General features: G+C 38.2%; 1 protein-coding gene across 1 annotated transcript in view; it reads left to right on the top strand.

Annotated features, from left to right (window-relative positions):
* TAF4 (TAF4 RNA polymerase II, TATA box binding protein (TBP)-associated factor, 135kDa) overlaps positions 1-13,292 on the top strand; it is a 36,728-nt gene extending 23,436 nt beyond the window's left edge. Inside the window, exons 6-16 of the mRNA XM_009998623.1 lie at positions 296-418; positions 1,413-1,502; positions 2,597-2,848; positions 3,499-3,640; positions 4,005-4,119; positions 4,698-4,867; positions 5,452-5,582; positions 6,211-6,336; positions 7,978-8,034; positions 8,118-8,231; positions 11,853-13,292. Of these exons, the coding sequence (XP_009996925.1) occupies positions 296-418; positions 1,413-1,502; positions 2,597-2,848; positions 3,499-3,640; positions 4,005-4,119; positions 4,698-4,867; positions 5,452-5,582; positions 6,211-6,336; positions 7,978-8,034; positions 8,118-8,231; positions 11,853-12,020 (1,488 nt within the window). The 3' untranslated portion in view covers positions 12,021-13,292. The remainder of the gene's footprint in view (positions 1-295; positions 419-1,412; positions 1,503-2,596; positions 2,849-3,498; positions 3,641-4,004; positions 4,120-4,697; positions 4,868-5,451; positions 5,583-6,210; positions 6,337-7,977; positions 8,035-8,117; positions 8,232-11,852) is intronic.
* The last annotated feature ends 5,166 nt before the right edge of the window (positions 13,293-18,458 follow it).

Raw genomic sequence — 18,458 nt, forward strand, 5'->3', positions numbered from 1 at the left:
CCTGCTGAAATACTTATTTTTCCCATGCACAATATGCCATTCTTAAATTACTTGATGTTTTCTAACTTCATTAAGAAGAAATTTTGATAACAAACATGTACAATACATATATAAGAAGCAAAATAATAATTTGTCTTATGTCTTTAAGAATGAGAGACATGGATCTATAAAATTTTGGAATGATGAACTAGAAGAGAACTTTATTTCTCAGAGTATATGGTCAGATCTTGTATTAAAAAGAGTTTATCTTCCCTGTTCTGACCAATTCCCTCTCCTTCTCTTCTTCCCATAACAGGAAACTATGGAAAATGTGAAGAAATGCAGAAACTTTCTGTCCACATTAATAAAACTGGCATCATCTGGAAAACAGTCTTCAGAGACTGCAGCTAACGTGAAGGAATTGGTACAGAACCTGCTGGTAAGAAAAGTTCATTGGAAGTTGTAATAAATGGCATTTGGGCAGATTTAGACTCAAAACTGAGGGTTTGGGATTTTTTTGAGAGGAGGGAGATTATAAAATTTGAGATAAAATTGAAGCTTTGCTTCTTCTCAAAACATAAACATACATTTTCCTTTAGTTGGTAAATGAGACATTGCTGCTCATATTCTTGCATAAGAATGTGAGTTCAACTGAAGTGCAAGTAATGCAAATGGTGATGCTAAATTTGACGTTTATTGGTAAAACAGTGAATAAAAATATGTACTTGAGGGAAGTGCAGTAGCTGAGTGTAGGAAATCAAGTTTTTACAAAAAAACCCCACAGTATTATCTGCAGGTAATGTTAAATTTTAACACATTTGGTATTTACAAAATGCATACTAGTATTGCTTAGCCTAGTTGTTAGCTACCTTGAAAGTAGAGCTGTGTGCTGCAGATGTTATGTGATAACCAGAGGTTGTCATAAGACCAAATTCTTCCCATGAGGGGTAAACATTTAGTTTTGTGACAGATACCTGCCTTTTGAGCATGTGGTGGGCACAGCTTCAGTTATTGGGAATGGACCAACTCTAGTACCTTTGGAAAAGAGAACACCAGAGGTGGAGCTGCCTGGCTGTTCTGAGAAATTGATAGGTGGCTGATTGCAGGTCACATGAACTATTCCTATAGGTTCCTCCAGACTCCCTGATCTATAGATAGGGCATCTGTAATGATGAGAACAACTGAAGATGTTTCTTAGAACTGTTTGAAAGACAAGAAGGAAAAAAGGGAGGTCAGGACTGCGGGAGTCAGTAGGTGGAATTTGTAGTAGAAGTAGTTGCTACCATAAAGCTCTTGATAACTAAAAAATAGTGAGGGATGATAAAACCACTTATTTTCAATAAATGGTTGAGTCTTACTTTTTTGTGTGTGTATTGAATATCTTTAAAAGTGATTTTCTACAAACTTGTTAATTTGAATTTTCTGTTTTGAAGGATGGGAAAATTGAAGCAGAAGACTTTACCAGTAGGCTGTATAGAGAACTTAATTCTTCACCTCAACCTTACCTTGTGCCTTTCCTGAAGGTAACTTGTGTTCACTAGTTACTATATATTTCTGGCTGTCTGTATCAGCAGCAATGAACACAAAGCTCATCTTTCACCAGTTTTGATGGCATTCCTGAAGGGTGAAAACGGAAGTTTTAAGTTGTGCCTGGTTGCTTCCTTAAAAAATACTTCTGCCTCTTGGTTCCAAGAGTTTGTTACTATGATGCTTTGTTTCACTTAATAACGTAATTTCTACTATAGTTTCACATCATAGCTCTGTTGAGAAATTTGCAAAGTTTTTCTTCTGTGACTTATAAGCAGTTTCTTGCCATAGCACCAAACCTATGAATGGATTTATTATTCTCCTTTTTGGAAAGGAAAACTGTACCTTCTAGACAAATTCATACTCCTTTACCTGGGCTGTATACCTGTTTATACTGCTAAACAGGAAATTTGTCTCCTCTCAATAATAAAACCCATTTGTCATAAATTTGATAGTAATTGGACACATCTCAAAATAATGTTTATTCTGAAACATATATCATCTGAGAATCAGAGGAAGTATAACATCACTGGATGGTAAGAGTATAACGCTGCTTGACTGATCTATGATTAAGGGATATAGTTGTAGGTGTATGTTGATGTTTCTGGGCTTTTAAATGCTTGTTCAACCTTGAGCTATTGTTCATGAAGATAAAAATGGTTACCATAAGAAAACAACTAGTGGAAGAATCCAATAAAACACTGTGGTCTCTGAGGTATTATGAAATCTTCACTGGTGTTGCAGTACATCTTTTAGGTCATCACATGTTGCACCTTGGTATATATGTAGGAGCACAGTCAAGGAAGGCAGCCTGGGCCTGGATTGTTAAGTACACACCAGGTTGCAGCCAGGCATGCATAACCAAGATACCAGTGGTATCCACGCTTCCACAACTCAAGGTGCTGTCACTCTGTCCAGCTGTAGATGTGAAGCAGTGTGGTGTTTCTGTGTGGGCTGCTAGCAGGTTTTCTCAGCTGCACACAGAGTGATACAATGGACTGCAATGGAACGCACTGCTGGTTACAATTAACGTTTTTTGTGTGATCTAGGATTAAATACTCAAGCAAATTCTTTCCTTTCCCCTTTTCAGAGGAGTTTACCTGCCTTGAGACAGTTAACACCAGACTCTGCAGCTTTCATTCAACAAAGTCAGCAACAGCAGCCAACGACACAAGCGACGATAGCAACCATCCCCTCTGCAGCTGTGCTGCTCAGCTCCTCCGTTCAGCGCACAGCAGGGAAGGCCACTGCAACTGTAACAAGTACCCTCCAACAACCTGTAATCAGCATTACTCAGCCTACACAAGTTGGTGTTAGTAAACAAGGGCAGACTACACCACTGGTACGTAAGCTGAAGTGCGTAATTGGTGGTTGCACAGGATGGTTTTGGTAATACAATGACTTCTCTTCTGAAATTGGTGTGTTAGCTCAATCAGAGGTCTTTGACCTCTTTAGAGAAACTAGCTACCAAAGTACACCTTAAAATCCATTCTTTATTTAATTTCTGTATTTCCTATTTTAGCATTAAATATTTGGAAATGGCCTCTATCTATACTAGAGCAGTGTTCTCCAAGATCTTTCATTCCCCATTTCAGAAGTCTAAAAAATTACCCCAAAAGAGGAGAAAGAATTACTTTCTCAGGCCTGCACATAAACCAAATAAGAGCAGCCTCTGTAACACTATTACAGTAGAAACCACATCTAGAAAGTTTTAACTGGATCTTTGTGATTATAGATGTTTGTTTTTTAATAGAAATAGGTTACTGATTTATTTTTTGTATCACAGAAAGTGGACTGTTAGTTTTCCTGTGAGGTATAATTTATCTAAATCAACTTTTAAATACCTTAAAGTATGCTGATTCTAGATCAATGAACAGATGTGTTAAGAACACAATTTACAAGTTGGTGGTTAGGATTTGTTCTTCCCACCTGATCCTTAGCCTTAGTAGTTTCTCAGATGGTTTATAGTTCTTTTTTTCTTATTATTTGCAGGTTATCCAGCAGACTCAGAAAGCAGGGACATTGATAAGGCCTCCACAGGTAACACTGACGACACCAATGGTAACACTGAGACAACCACACAGTCGTATCATGGTCACTACTCCTCAAATTCAAGTGAATCAACTCCAGACAGGTAAGAGGCCCAGACACTTGGTGTATGCCCTGCTTGACAGCATTAACTGGAATCTGGGTTGTGAATGTCAGTTCTTAAGTGCTGTAGCTGCACAAATGGCTGCTGTACTGCTGCTGAAGTCTTCAGTGCATAGTGCCATAGTGGCTGGGGGATATACATGTCAGGGCAGCATTTACAGTCAGAGAGATGGTTTGGGTGCTGGGACTGTGTGTGGGGATGCTGTTTTAAATGGTTGAAATGCTGTCAAACTATTCAGGTAAAGTCTTTGCACCAGACCTATTGCCATTACTCCCCATGACTGGCTTGTAAATCTGAACTCTGATACAGATTTGATGGAGTACAAGTCTTGTCTTTCTCCTTGCAGTACCTGTGGTAAAACCAGCAGTATTACCTGGAAACAAAGCTATTGCCACTGTTTCAACACAAGTAGCTGCTGCTCAGAAGAATAAACTGAAAGAACCTGGGGGAGGCTCTTTTAGGTGAGGAACTGTACACTTATTTGTACTTGGGCAGCCTGCTGGGCTCAGTGGGAACCTTTCTGTGTGGTGCTGAGTCAGGCTGGGTTCACTTGCAAAGGACTAAGGTGGATTTTCTGTAGACAGGTTAGTTACTTTATTAAAGACTCTAACAGCTGGACATACTTGTGCCAGACTGGTTTTAGCATTTAGTTGGCACTAAGAATAAATATTAAAGCTTACAAACAATTCCTGCCTGGACAAGCAAATAGAATTCATTTCTTCACTCTTAACTCTGCTCAGGTTATCTGGATATACATCCTGTTTTACAGTGATGAGTGCAGTTTGTTATTGTGTTGTAGTGATGTGTCTAGTGTTGAAACATTATGTAAGAGAGGATCTTGAGAGAACAGGAAGTACAGAACTGTGAAAATACTTCTAGTGCTCTTTGGAATAAAATGATATTATGTTTATTTATTTTATAATAAAAGGAAAAGTATTCAGCTTTACTGTGGAATTCATTATATGCAGCTGTAGTATTGTAGCAGTGTGTGCAAATAAGCACTAAATGTGATGATTATAATGAGTATTCCTTTCTTAAGGGATGATGATGACATTAATGACGTTGCATCAATGGCTGGAGTCAACCTGTCGGAAGAGAGTGCTCGGATATTGGCAACAAACTCTGAGCTGGTGGGCACATTAACAAGGTCCTGTAAAGATGAAACCTTCCTTTTCCCAGCACCTTTACAAAGAAGGATATTAGAAATAGGTATGTTGATTTTCCTTGACTTTAATAAACAAATTTCACTAATCTTGGGTTTAATTGAAGGTTTTTTGCATAGAAATTTATTTGAATAGTTTGAAGTTGCTGGAGTCATGACCTTTTTATATTTTGATGTTTGAGGGCAATTATTCAGCTTATAAAAAGCTGAATAGTGTTAAGGAATAGCACAAACCTTTAGACTTGCCTTCTAAAATGATGGCATTTTAACTGGACCTGATTAAAATTCTGACTGTATAAACTGATAAGGTGTAGCAAAAACGACGTTGTTTTTTAAGAACATAAATCCAGAAACACGCTTGCCATATTTATTTAGGATTCATGGTAGAACAAAAACCATTCCTTAGTTATTTCTTATGCTATAGGATACAGTGTTTATTAATGGATTATGAGTTTTGTTAAGCTAATGTGAATTTTCATATGCATGTCACTCCTGTTTAATGCTTTTCTGAGAAGTACCTGAAAGCTTCTTTTGCAAAACGTATGTAGATTTTTGTTACTGAGACAAGCCATGAGTTTAGCTGTATTGTAAAAATAATTTTTTTTACAACTGACTTCTGTCCTGATCATAGGTAAAAAACATGGAATAACAGAAATCCATCCAGATGTAGTTAGCTATGTATCACATGCTACACAACAAAGAGTACAAAACCTCGTGGAAAAATTATCGGAGACTGCTCAACAAAGGAATATTTCTTTCAAGGTAATTGTATTTAATTGCACAAACAAAATGGCAAAATTGCACAAATTCAGCTAGCTGTCATGTTGGCTGTTGTGCATGAGTTCAGGTGTTCTTCATTCTGTGAAGTTAGGTTGTTTATTCTCTTCGGCTGATTCATCTTATATTAAGATGTTAATACACATAAATGGCTAGAACTCCTCAGCTTGCATATACAAAATGTTGTTAAAACAAATGCAGACAAACTGTGCCCTCCCTTTTGTCATGTCAAATGCTTGAAGTCTAAAGTGATTGTACATTTGGGCAGATAAAAGCACTGCTTTGAATTCTCAAGAGACTGCTATCTGTGTGTTCTTAATAGATGCAATGCCTAAACAGTGTTTAAAAAACCATACAGCTCTGTGAAATATGTTTGTGGAGTTAAAGCTGTGATGATATTAGTTTAGAAGTCAAAATCTGATGATTCATGGAAAAGAACAAAATGCTTTTAAGAATTATAGCTGATTTGGCTGGTGTAAATACACACTTGTATTTGTTTGAAAAGGACAAAGTGAACATTTGAGCTTTAAATGTATATGTTGTGCAGTACAGTACAAGTTAACAGCTTTGTTTTTAAGAGGTGTAATGAGAAACATATTTGCCTTTTTTTCAGGATGATGAAAGATATGAACAAGCAAGTGATGTTCGGGCGCAGCTCAAGTTCTTTGAACAACTTGATCAAATAGAAAAGCAGCGCAAAGATGAACAAGAAAGGGAAATTTTAATGCGTGCAGCAAAGGCAAGTGCTTGTATTTCACACATGTTTGCTAAGTGTCATTCTTGATGTCAAAACTGCAGTTTCTTTTCATTCTAAAGCACTTGCAATGAAGGGGAAGAATAATCTTCAAAGGTGGAGCTTGATGAGTATGTTCTTTAGCTCGAGCTCTGCTTTACATGGTAAAGCATGCGAGACAGCTTTGCCAGCTCTATTACATGTTCCCTACTTAAAGTAGGTAACTTAGTTTTTGTACTTTGCACTGTGAAAAAGACTAATTTTATAGCTTGGTGGTTCTTCTGAATGGAATAGAGAGGTTACAGGTATTGGAAACTAGAAATGGAATTCAGAAAGATTTTTACAAGTTGGAGAAACACAAAAATACGCAGCAGTTGGTGTAAGCACATGTGTAGCCATTAGACTTTGTGGTTTTACTCAGTGACCTGAGTGTGGGATAGACAGGACTAACTCAACAGGAGCACTCTAGTAATAATTCACAAAAAAAATCTAAAATTTGAGTTGGTTTTGTGATCCAGTACGAGTTGATAATGTCAAAATGCAATTTTTGTAGTGCAATGTTTGCACATAAGTTGTGAGCTAACACCTTCATTTTAACTGTTTCCTGTTAGACCTGAGCTGGAATACTCTGTCTAGTTTTTGGGCCCTACACCAAATAGACTTCAGAAGGAAAGTGATTTAAAGGTCTGGAAAATGTGACCTAAGAAGTAAGAATAGAGAGTAAATAAATTTATTTCAGAAAAGACTGGGGTGAGACATTAAGTCTTCATGACTGTTTTATGTATTCGTGTGATTCCCTGTGTTTGCTGCATCTAAAGTGCAGCAGAGAAGACAGGTTAATCATAAGGAAAAGCTTAACATGTTTAAAGGTACTTGAGCACTGGTTGGTCTGAAGTTGGTCTGAAGAACGTATGGGATTAACAACATTCAGGATTTATTTTAATGTAGTTAGTCTTGCCTTATGAGAGATTATGGATGAAAGAAGTTCTCCCTGTGTTGTTTATTTCTTGCAAAGAACAAGAACCTAAGGGAATTTTTATATGTAGCAAAACAAATTGATTGGCAAATGTGTTAGTAGTATTAGACAATAAAGTTTGCTGAAGTTACATGTTCTGTGACTTCTAAAAATTTGGTGTGTACAAGTCATTGTGGGTACTTGGGTGAAATGGGCAATTAAATGGTCAGTTAGCTGCAGTTTGCTCAAATGTGAGTCTGACTTGTATGTGTAAGTGCAGCAGGAAGTTATGTTCTTAGTAAGCACGGTGTTAGAACAAGAAGGGGAGTTTTTCCAATAAATGCAGGTCCAATTCCTTTTTTCACGTGCAAAGTTGTGTATTTCAGTTTACAGATCTGTGTCATCTGTATAATGTAATGGTTTTGTTTAAGGCATAAATGCTTCACTATTGCCTTGCACTTTTTAACAAAGCTGAAAAAAGGATGCTTCTTCAAAAATATTTGAAACTAAGAAATGGAAAACTGCTTATTATTTCTAAAAATTATTTTCCCTTGGTACCCTCTCTGGGAGTGCTTGCTGAAGTTAAAAAACCCACAACTTTCATATGTGATGTAAAACTTGCAATCTTTAGCTGATTTGTTGCTTTTTCTCTTTTTCTCCACCCATTCCATGTTCATCTGTTATCAACATAGTCTCGATCTCGACAAGAAGATCCAGAACAGCTTAGATTGAAACAGAAGGCCAAGGAGGTAAATGTTGACCTTAACATGAACTTTTATTTTGGACATTGAAAGAAAAAATTATTAACTGTACTTGTTTCTGGCAAATGCAGATGCAACAGCAAGAGCTAGCACAGATGAGACAGAGGGATGCCAACTTGACTGCATTGGCGGCGATTGGTCCCAGAAAGAAAAGGAAAATAGACTCATCGGGATCTGGGACAGAGGTACAGTAGAACTGGAATCTTGGGTTTTGCTGCATTGACCTCTGCAAAAACCTTTCTGTTCAGAGCTTTTTCCCTTTCTTGTGGAAGCTTTCTGAGCCATAGAAGTGTATTTTGTGTTTGGATTTGCTTGCTCCAAACAGGATAATTTTTTAGCATCTGTGTAGCAGCTCAGGGAATACAGTTTGAATTGACATTGATTCATGGAACTGGAGGAATGTTAGAGAAGCCCTTGCTGTTCTCTCAAGTCTCTGCTTTTTTTGGGAAGAGATTGTTGTTCTCTGCATAGCTTTGGGAAGAGATTGTTGTGGCTGTAGCCAATGTAACTAAATAAGGGTGCAGAGTAATGCTACTGAGGTGGGTGCAGAGGTAGAATTGAATCGCTGCTAAATTCGACAACAGGAGCTTCAGGTTATAGAAACTTGCGTAATTTCTTTCTTCAGCTGTTGATTTGCATTAGTTTTAGTATCTCTACAGTGGATTAGTTTAAGCAATTCCATCTGATTATGATGTTCTTGCATATCCTTTATGCATTTTATAGTTTAAGTATCAGTGTGATCAGTATCTGATTAGGCTAATGTTAATTTAAGTTCAGGTGTATTAGTAGATTATCTGCTGTATTTCTCAATTAGTTAATAAATGTGAAACAGTATAAAACTGCTTCTGCATGGAAGATATTCAGTGTGGGATTTCTCTAGTATTTAAAAAAAACCAAAATCTTCTTGAAACTTGTAATTTGCAGGCCAGAAGCTCTCTTCATGATTTGCAGATTTTTCCCTGCAGAGTTTTGTATCTGATAGCAAGTGACAAGATAGTGAGAGTTTATTCTGTTTATTACTCCCTGAGCATTCCAAATTTTTAGTGCTAAGGCATTTATGCTGTAGAAAAGATGTTTCAAAAGAATCCACCTTGTTTTATATTGAATTGCTGGAAGCAATAATTTACATATGCTTGATAGAAACATTTGACAGCAAGCTCAATAGTAGTGTTATTATTATTTATTAAAAAATCAAGCTTTTGAGCATCTTTTAAAGCAATTCTGAATTTTTGAAACTTACTACAATACCTGTTACTGATAGTAAGACTGATTTTTATATACATTAAATTACTTTATTAAAGATATTTATAAATGTGGTTTAAAATTATGAAAATTCAGAATGTGGCACTTTTACAAAGGTAGATGAGCATGTAAATGAAGTGGTCTCTGAGGAGCACTCAGAAGTATCTCATGCAGTGTTAATGTTGGCCTTGCTTTCTTATGCACGTTCAAATGTGCGATGTTAGTAGTCTGTTCATGTCACTGAGGCTGTGGAATGTATTTTACATCTACTATGAACACTTGTTTGTATTTCATCTAAATCTGACTAATGTAGTTATCCTAGATTAATCACTTACTGGTTAACCAATTAACTACAGGTTCCCTGGAAATCTAATCTTTTTGTCTGTTTCATTAAGAACCAACTGGTTTTGATCTGATAGACTCACAGCTGTGCTTTTGCTGCTGTGTCACTTGACAGTCTTAAATTGAGCTCCACTTGTCACTATTTGTGTGCAGTTTGTAGTTAAGGCATATTACAAGGAGTGTGGAAAATAAGGTTTGTCATTACTTAGACACAGATTTGTAAATTTAAGCTTTTGATGTCTAGGAATGCCAGATCTTAATTACACGCAAAATCACTTCTAAGTAGTAATTGTACAATTTTGTTTCAAAATTCACTGAAACAGGTTGCTGTCAGTTCTAGAGTTTTATGTCTGCATGATTTTATTGGAAGTTGCCAAAAAGCTTCTTAACTTATTCTGTGCCCACAGGAATAGCATAGTTCTGTGTCTTTAAAGAGTTCTGAAGTTTTACCTTTGCATTTAAAGTATTCTAGTTCACATAATAAAATCAGGCTTGAGCTTCTTCTAAAGAATATTTTAAAACCCAGAAATTAAATACCCTTTCAACCTTTCTTTCTATTGTCTTGTTAGTAGTCATGTGTATATATTTGACTAACTTTAGTTAACATCCCATGATCTCCTGTGGCTTTTACTTTCCATTAAAATTGATGGAAATTAGACATCTTAAGTTGTGCAAGTGCCTTAAAATGTCCCTTTGAAAATCCAGCCTTTCAAACATTCTAACTACAGGATTTCAATGATTGGCTGTTTGCTGGTTCAACAGGAAACTTGCTTGGGAAATTAGTCTGACTTTGCTGACTTAGCAGGATGGTAAGGCAAGAATACCTGCCCTGATCACACCATCATACTACCTTGAGCCAGAGATGGGCATTTCCAGCACAGGTTGAAATTGCTTTCTTAATAATGTACACTGATCATAGGTAATCCTGCTTTCACCTGTGGAGAAGGCTGTGTTAGTGGGAGCCTCAGCAGCTTATTCCCATGGCTTTTACACTAGTCTAAATCTTGGCTCTTCTTAAGTCTGGGGATGTTCTTATTTAGAACTGTCTTTTAAAAGTCTCCAAACTGCCAAATTCTCAGACAGATAAATCTTTATTCATTAGTAGAGTGTGTTTGGAACATCTGGTGTGACTAATTATTGAAGTTAGATTAAACAAGAAAAGAAAACATTCTTCTAGTCAATGAAATTGGAGGAAAATAAGAATCCATAGATAAGCCACAGAAATATAAACCTGTTCCCAATCACTCAGAGCAGCTTCGTTAAATACACAATACACAAAGAGCAAGGCAAGGTATCAGCAACCGACAACTGTCAAAAAGCTTCCCGACAGTAAAATGAGGTGAAATCTGGCTTTTCGGTCTATGTTTGCCATCTGCTGGTGGCTGAGCCTCACTGCTGCCACCGGCTGTGCTGATGGCACCCTACCATGATCAGAAGGGATTTAGGACTTTATTCAAGACCTCATGGTCCAGGGGGATAGGACCACTCCTCAGTTCTTCAAGAACTCCAGGGCTACCTTTGGAATCTTTATGCTGTCTCATTTGTTTGTTTTGGGTGCTGGGGTTGCCTATCAGAAGTGCCTTCCTAAAGATGAAAGCGATGCTTTGCCTTTTTTGTTTTGTATATATTAAATGTCACTGAATGCTTCTGATTGTTCAACTGTTGTTTATAAATAAGAATTAAAAACAAGTCTCTGCCCTGGTAGCATGTAGAGTACTGCTTGATAGCTTCCTGTGCACAGTAATTTCATTCTTACCTCACATGTCTTGGTAGCCATAAGGGTGGCTGCCAAGAAGATGGAGACTTCCTATTTACAAGGAGTCACACAGAAAATACAAGGGGTGATGGGCACAAGTTGCTCCTGGGGGCATTCTGATTGGACACAAGAGGTAGATTTTTCACCATGAGGACAGTCAAACAGTGGAATAGTCTCCCAAGGGAAGTGGTAGATTCCTGCACATTGGACAGTTTTAAGTCTCAGCTTGACAGGGAGCTGAGCCATCTCATATAAACTGTAGTAGTACCTAGAAAGGTTGGTCTAGGTGATTCTGGAGGTCTCCTGCTCTGTCAGGGAGGTTGGACTAGATGATCTTTTGAGGTCCCTTCCAACCCCTAAAATTCTGTGATTCCTTCCAACCTGGCATCCTGTATCTTCTCTGCAAAGTTGTGGAATACCCGGAGGCACTGACATGTTCTGATTGCTCTGTTCTTCTCATTTCCAGGGATCTGGTTCAAGTGCAGCAGTCCCAGGCAGCTCTGGACTTGGAACAACCAGTCAGTTTAAGCGACAAAGGATAACGCGGGTGAACCTCAGGGACCTCATATTTTGTTTAGAAAATGAGCGAGAGACAAGCCATTCACTATTGCTATACAAAGCATTCCTTAAGTAAAATGGAAAAGATCAAGGTATTTTTGACGGAGAGACGCCTGAGGACATTTTTTATATATTTGCAAATTACGCCTTTTTGTAACAAGCAAATGGGATATTGTTTAAAAAACAACCACCTCTTTACATGGAACAGTTTTATATTCCTGTTTATAAATAAACTCTTCAGTATAAGAGAAATACATTTCTGTAACAGTGAGGATACTTACAAGGCCTGTGGATACTATAAAAGGACAATTAAATTTTAACTCATCTCTTGATTGAGTGGCCTTCTTGCCAAACAAGCCATATATAAAGACTGATGGAATCGTTTAGCAAATAACTAGCTACCCTTTGTCAGCCCTGTAGCAGTTTCAACATTAATTGTGCATTTTAGTTCAGTTTTATTCAACTAAATCAATTATATAGGCATATGTCTACAGCAGATGACCTCATTTCATTTAGCTTGTTGGTTTTTTTTTTTTAAACAGTCAGTTAGCAAAGCAAACTGATTTTTAAAGAATATTTATCTTTTCCCCAAAATGTTCAAAATCTAGAGGGATATACAGTTAATTTTAAACATAACCTCAATTTTAATCACATTATTGCTTATTAGAGGCCCTGAAATCCCATAAAGGAGGGTTCCTTCTGAATGTTTTAGCAGCATCTGTAAAAATGCATTTTATTTGCTATAGTTTGTAAAGCTGTAAAGTTAAAAAAGGAAAAAAAAAGGAAAAAAAGAGAAACCTTTTCAGCATAAATATATTTTACTTGCACTGTGTTTTTTAGCTAAAGTGAAAGCTTAGATTAAATAAAATCGAATTTGAGAGGAATCATCAAAAGACTGTTTCTCAGTGTGAATCAAGTGTTGAAAAATGGTTGGTGTATTTTGTCAGTAATTGTACATAATTTTTGGCACATAACATAAAAATGGCTATGTAAACTATAATTATTTTGCTAAAAGACTGTATGCAAGCTATGGGCCTACTTTAAAGATGTCCAGAGCAAAGTCCCTTCTTTGTACCTATTTTTTTATTACAAATATACTAATTGGTTCTTTATATTTTCAGAGGTTATTGTATTAAATTGTCTATTGATAGTACTTTTATGACTGTAAATACTTTGGCTTTCTTTGTGTGAACTCTCATGGTAGAATTTAACTCTCTTGCGTGTAAACTGAATGCTGATCAGTATTTTTATCAACACCTGACAACTGTTACACCCCTTTTATTTTGTCTTTTAGGAAATCCTGTCTTTCCATTTTTTTTCATGTAAATTTTGCACAGTTACTTGTTCATATGTAAATATTTTACTTTCAAAAATGAAGTTTTTAATTGCTATTGTTTTATATAGGATTGAAAGAAAATTAACTCCTTTATTAAAAACAAATTTATCTGTATTTGCTAATGTATTTTCTCTCTAAATCTTTTCTCCTTTTGGATTTATTTTTTTTGGTGTAGTAAAAAATCAGTCTACCTGAGGGGATGCTGTTTCCTAAAGATGCACTTTGGGTTTTTTATATTGTTTTGTCTTGTCAGTGTTTTGGGGATATGTGACTTCATGAGTCTTGAAATGTGATTGTTGTTTTAGGGGTCTTGGACTAAGATCAGTGGATTCTGGGGTTTCTTTTGTTTGTTTTTCAAGCAGGTTCCTGAAGAGATCTGGAAAATATTTTGGTTTTGTCTAGTGAAGGTTTAGTAAAACACCCTCTCCTTGAGGGCAACCTTCTCTCTCAAACACAATTAGCTATGATGGCTTTCAGAAGGAGGTGTGACATAAAACACAGGATTTGGAGCACAACTGTAAAATAATATAATCAGAGACACACTTTTCATCTGCTCTGGGTCTTTAGCTTTTGGGTGTGTTAGTTTCTCCTCTCATGTGCAACTTAATAATTCATAATTGTGAGGGCCTAATCCTGCTATTAGATTAATAGAAACATCACATTAATTTACTGGTGATTATTTCTTGCATGCAGATGAATTTATCTACAGGCTACTGCACCAAGCACAAGACCCTTGAACTGGCACTTGCCCAGCACTGACTTGGTCCATGTGACACCAGTTGTCTCTCTGAAAAAAGAGATTAGCTCCTGAAGTGATGTATTCACCTGCCACCATGTATGACACTTGCTTGAAGATTTAAATTGTTTGTAAACCCCGAACTGTCTTTCAAATTATGTAATGTTATTAAGTGGAAAGAAACAACTTTGACTTTTGGCCAAAACATTGTCATAGCCTTCCTTTAATTGTAACAAGTGTTGGTTTATCACCACTGGTTGTCCAGCAACCAAGCACAGTCTCTGCAAAGCTGTGGCAGGTAAGTTGGGAGTAAGCCAACCTTAAGGTGTTGCTTCCAAGAGCAAGCTGGGGTTAAAACATATTTGAAAAATTCAAGTTATTCCGTTAGTGTGTTGTACTTTGCACCCACTCTTCAGTAGAGGTAGTGGCTTGGAAACAGGCTGGAGAGGCCAAGGGAGTTGGGAGAAGGGAGTGATCTTCTGTATGACCATAGCTCTTGCGTTTGTTTTAAATAACATGTTTTTAAGTGCACAGTCAGCCCTTCATATAACTTTTCTCAGCTTTTAAAAGCTGGTTGCATCCATCTTCCTCCATAGTTCAATTCATGTAATTTTTGACTGGGATATTGGCACTTTGGTTCCGAAGTCAACACTGTTTCATGTTGCTGCTGGCATACTTCTTAGGAGATGTTCTCATGGCAGATCAGTTATTGACTGGTTTGTTTGTTTTAATTATAAAAAATGTAACTATTTTTGAGGCTGCTCGGAAGCTTTAGGTTTCAGAGCAAAGTCACAGCTGAGGGGGGTGGCATTTTACAGAGCAATGCACGTGTACAGCAGCACTGCTCTTGTGTGTTAGTGACCTGGGAAGAGAAACTGGGGTTCTTTCCTGTCCCTTAAGCTTGCACAGCTCCACCAAAGAGTGAGGGTAGATGTGAAAGGGAATTTACTGTCCCTTTCCCTTGTCCTGTTTGTCCAAAGAGCAATGCAACTTCTTTGTAGCACCTTCAGAACTGGACGTGTGTGCACTGGAGATTGTCACGGCTGGGGGCTTCTCTCCATGTGTCTGTGATGTTTTATTACACCTTTCTTAGTCACACTTTCAGCCTCGTGTAAGGGACATGTTGCTTCTCTCTTGCCTGTCAGTTTACCAGTGTTTGTGTGGGACCTAGAGGTGGGCTCCCCACCCTGTTTTACAGAAGCCTTGATATCTCTAGATTTTTTAGCACCTTTGATTAGATAATGCCTAGCTGTCATGTTCCTGAACTATTGATATTGTTCTTTTTCTAGCACTGAAATTCCACAGAACAAATGGGATATAATAAGGCACTCTGAATTCAGCCTGTTTTTCATATTTCACAGATGTATAATTAAATAGATATGTTTTCAGAGAACCTATTGAAATACATAGTGAGAGATGCATGCATGAATGCTCTGATAAATGCCATCAAAGTCACAGTATTAAGACTTTATTGGATATTTAAATATGATTCAAGGAGTTTGCCCATACTTCTCAGCTTGCCTAAATTACAATTAATGGTATGATAAAGCTAATGCAATAATCATTATAACCTTTTTCTTATATTTACAGTTATCTATCCATCTGCAGAGAAGAGTCTGAACCTTTGGGGGTAAGTCAGGTAAGATGACAGAATTGTTCAGTACAGGATTACAGTGACAGTTTCAGCAGTAATGTTTCCCTGGAGTGTGTATGTACACCCACGTGTCCAGGTAAGCCTGCACCCTGTGCTTGGGTGTTCAAGCTGGGAGGGGTCCCTGCTTTAAAGACTTACAGTGTTTGAGCAAGGATTTTTCCACACCAGGGCTTTAGGCAAGTGCAGGTCAGGTTACTGGGTATAAGGTAAATAAGATATAAAGCATGAGGGGAATGTGTGTCAGTACTACAAGTTGATCCTAATGTTTAGATTTTTGGAAATGTCATGCAAGCAGCACCATGGGTAAGAATGGCTTTCAGTATTTTGGGATATTTTTTAGCAAGTGAGGTTTCCCTGTTTGTGAAAGTTGCCAGGCTGATCTATCTGGACCCATTTGCCCATTGATGGAATAAATGGGGAGGGCAGCACACTGATGCTTGTTCTGCCTAGCGGACCTGCCTTTAATTTGCCCACTCTGTAGGAGAGTGTCCATATCCAGTTGGAATATCCCACAGGCTGCCAGTTGGAACTGTACTTTAGACTGTTCTAATAGCACAGATCTGTCCTCCCCCTTCTAAGCTGCCCAAACCTTTCTCAACCCTCCCATCACCACCCTGGGCAAGGTTTGCAGCAAAGCCCATGAGGGCTGAGCTGACTCCTTCATTGAGTGTGTGGCTGTTATTACCCAGTGAGAAACGGAGCTGTGAGAAAGGCAGTAAGTTCTTTAAGGCTTGTTTCTAGGAATTCAGTCACAGTCCTTGTATTCCTGTGACTCCTGAGAAACTTGCTCCCTGCTGCTGCAGATGTGGGAGTCTGAGTTGAGAGCTCTAGGTGTGCAGGGGGGAAACTTTGGGCTTCATAGCAGCCACCTGACTTTTGCTACCTCACAAATAGATTTCTTTGTGAAACACACATTTTCCCCTTTATTTTCCTACTCGGCTTATTTACTGTGATTTTCTGAAAGGAGCTGGGTTGCACCCTGTTTGGTTTCCTCCTGGGAGTTTCCCTGTTCTGAAGTCAATAGAATTGTACAAACAACATGAGCAGCATTTGGTCTGTGATATGTATCAGCTTCTGTGAAAGTACTGAATAAATGCATAACAAATCTCACTTTTATTGCACTGTAAAAGTACTATATTGTTTAACTTGAGCACTTATGTACTTTTCAATCCAATAACAAAATTAAGTTGCCAAAAGAAAAAGTTGCAAGTGTTCTCTAGTTTACTGTGATGCATTTGATGCTCTGATTTCAAGCAAACACACTGGAGGATTGCCCGGTTATTGCAGAGTGGGGCTGTGAAGAAGAATAATTTCCCATGAGACCAATGTTGGTGATGTTTAGATACAGCCACTTTAAGAGAAAATGAAAACCCTAATGTCACTGTTAAGCACTCAGGCTTCTTTACTCCACTTTGAGAGGGACAATAGAAAAATCTGGGTAAGTTATGGGTGAAGTCCTTCACCTAGAGGTGGAGCTGGGGGTCTGATCATTTGTAGCTGAGAAATAGGAGTTGTTAGGGGGGTAAAAACAATTAGAAGCTGTCACTCTTCCTACTGATGCACAGCAGAGATATGTGATTGTTACTGTGGGTTTTTCCTTCATCTAGTAGCTTCTCCTTCCTCTGTATTCTTCTTAAATAGTGGCAGCATGTTTTGTGTGTATTTTTGTTCTTGATGCAGATTTGTCACAGTCTGTTTAGAGCACAGCCCTAAACCAGTTGTTTTGGTGGAGGTGAGTGCCATTCCCATCCAGCTGTTGCATTCCCATCCAGCTGCAGTGCCAGAATCCCACCCCAAGATGTGAACTGCTGTGTTGGGAATGTTATAGGCTTGGCCAGTGTCATGGCTTAACACTGGACCAGCAATTAAATGGGTTTATGAAGTACCTTTGCCAATGTGGAGGAAGGTCAGGAGGTGCTGTGTGACCCTGGGCTCCTCATGGCATGAGCTGCACTGAGTCCCTGCCCACAGCTGGGCCTGCAGCTGCCCCTGCTCCCAGCTAGCTTTATTTATTTACATACATATATATGTAGATGTAATATATTTGTACATATATGTTGATATATAGATTTAATATATATATATAAACACACACATATCAAAGCCTCTGCAGGGAATCTCTCTTTTCCTCATAGCAGGGCTGGCTCTGTGACCTAGCAGGTCTCCTGTATCTCTGGTCCTGCCTAAAGCTGATTTTGCAGACTCAGGGAGTGAAAGTTGTCACACAAAGCTGCTTGGAGGTGTAATAGGGGATCGTTTTGTGATTGTGCAGCAAGGAGCCTCTCAGCTGCTTCATCCTGTGGGTGAAAGATGTGCATCAGGTTGCTCACTCTGAGGATGAAGGTGCCAGGAGCTGCTTCAGAGAAAGCTTTTTTTTTTTTTTTTCTATATCCAGTGAACATTTCTGTTGTACAGTGTTTTGTGTCTGGATTTGGAAGGAGGGGAAAGGGGAAGTGTGAGGAGCTGAGGAAAAAAAAAACGTGTTGGCAAAGTAGTTCAGCACTCAGCGTGAGTTTAATGGCAGAAAAGCAGGGTCAGTGTGAAGTCAGGTGGGAGGGAGTAAAGAGATCAGCCCTGGGCTTTTGGTGCCGTGTGGCTGAAGGAGAGGAAATAATGATTTCTGGGGGGAAAACAAAACAAAACAAAAGCAAAAAAGCACACACTAAAAAGACCCCACAAAAAGCCCCAACCTAAACCCAAAGAAACCAAAGCACCACTTTAAAAAAGGGGAAGGGTCATGGAAGCAGCTCCTCTGGCTCCCGCTGTCCGGTGCCTTCACAGAGGAGAT

Source organism: Chaetura pelagica, unplaced genomic scaffold (genome assembly GCF_000747805.2).
Source record: "Chaetura pelagica isolate M959 unplaced genomic scaffold, ChaPel_1.0 scaffold275, whole genome shotgun sequence".
Taxonomy (NCBI): domain Eukaryota; kingdom Metazoa; phylum Chordata; class Aves; order Apodiformes; family Apodidae; genus Chaetura; species Chaetura pelagica.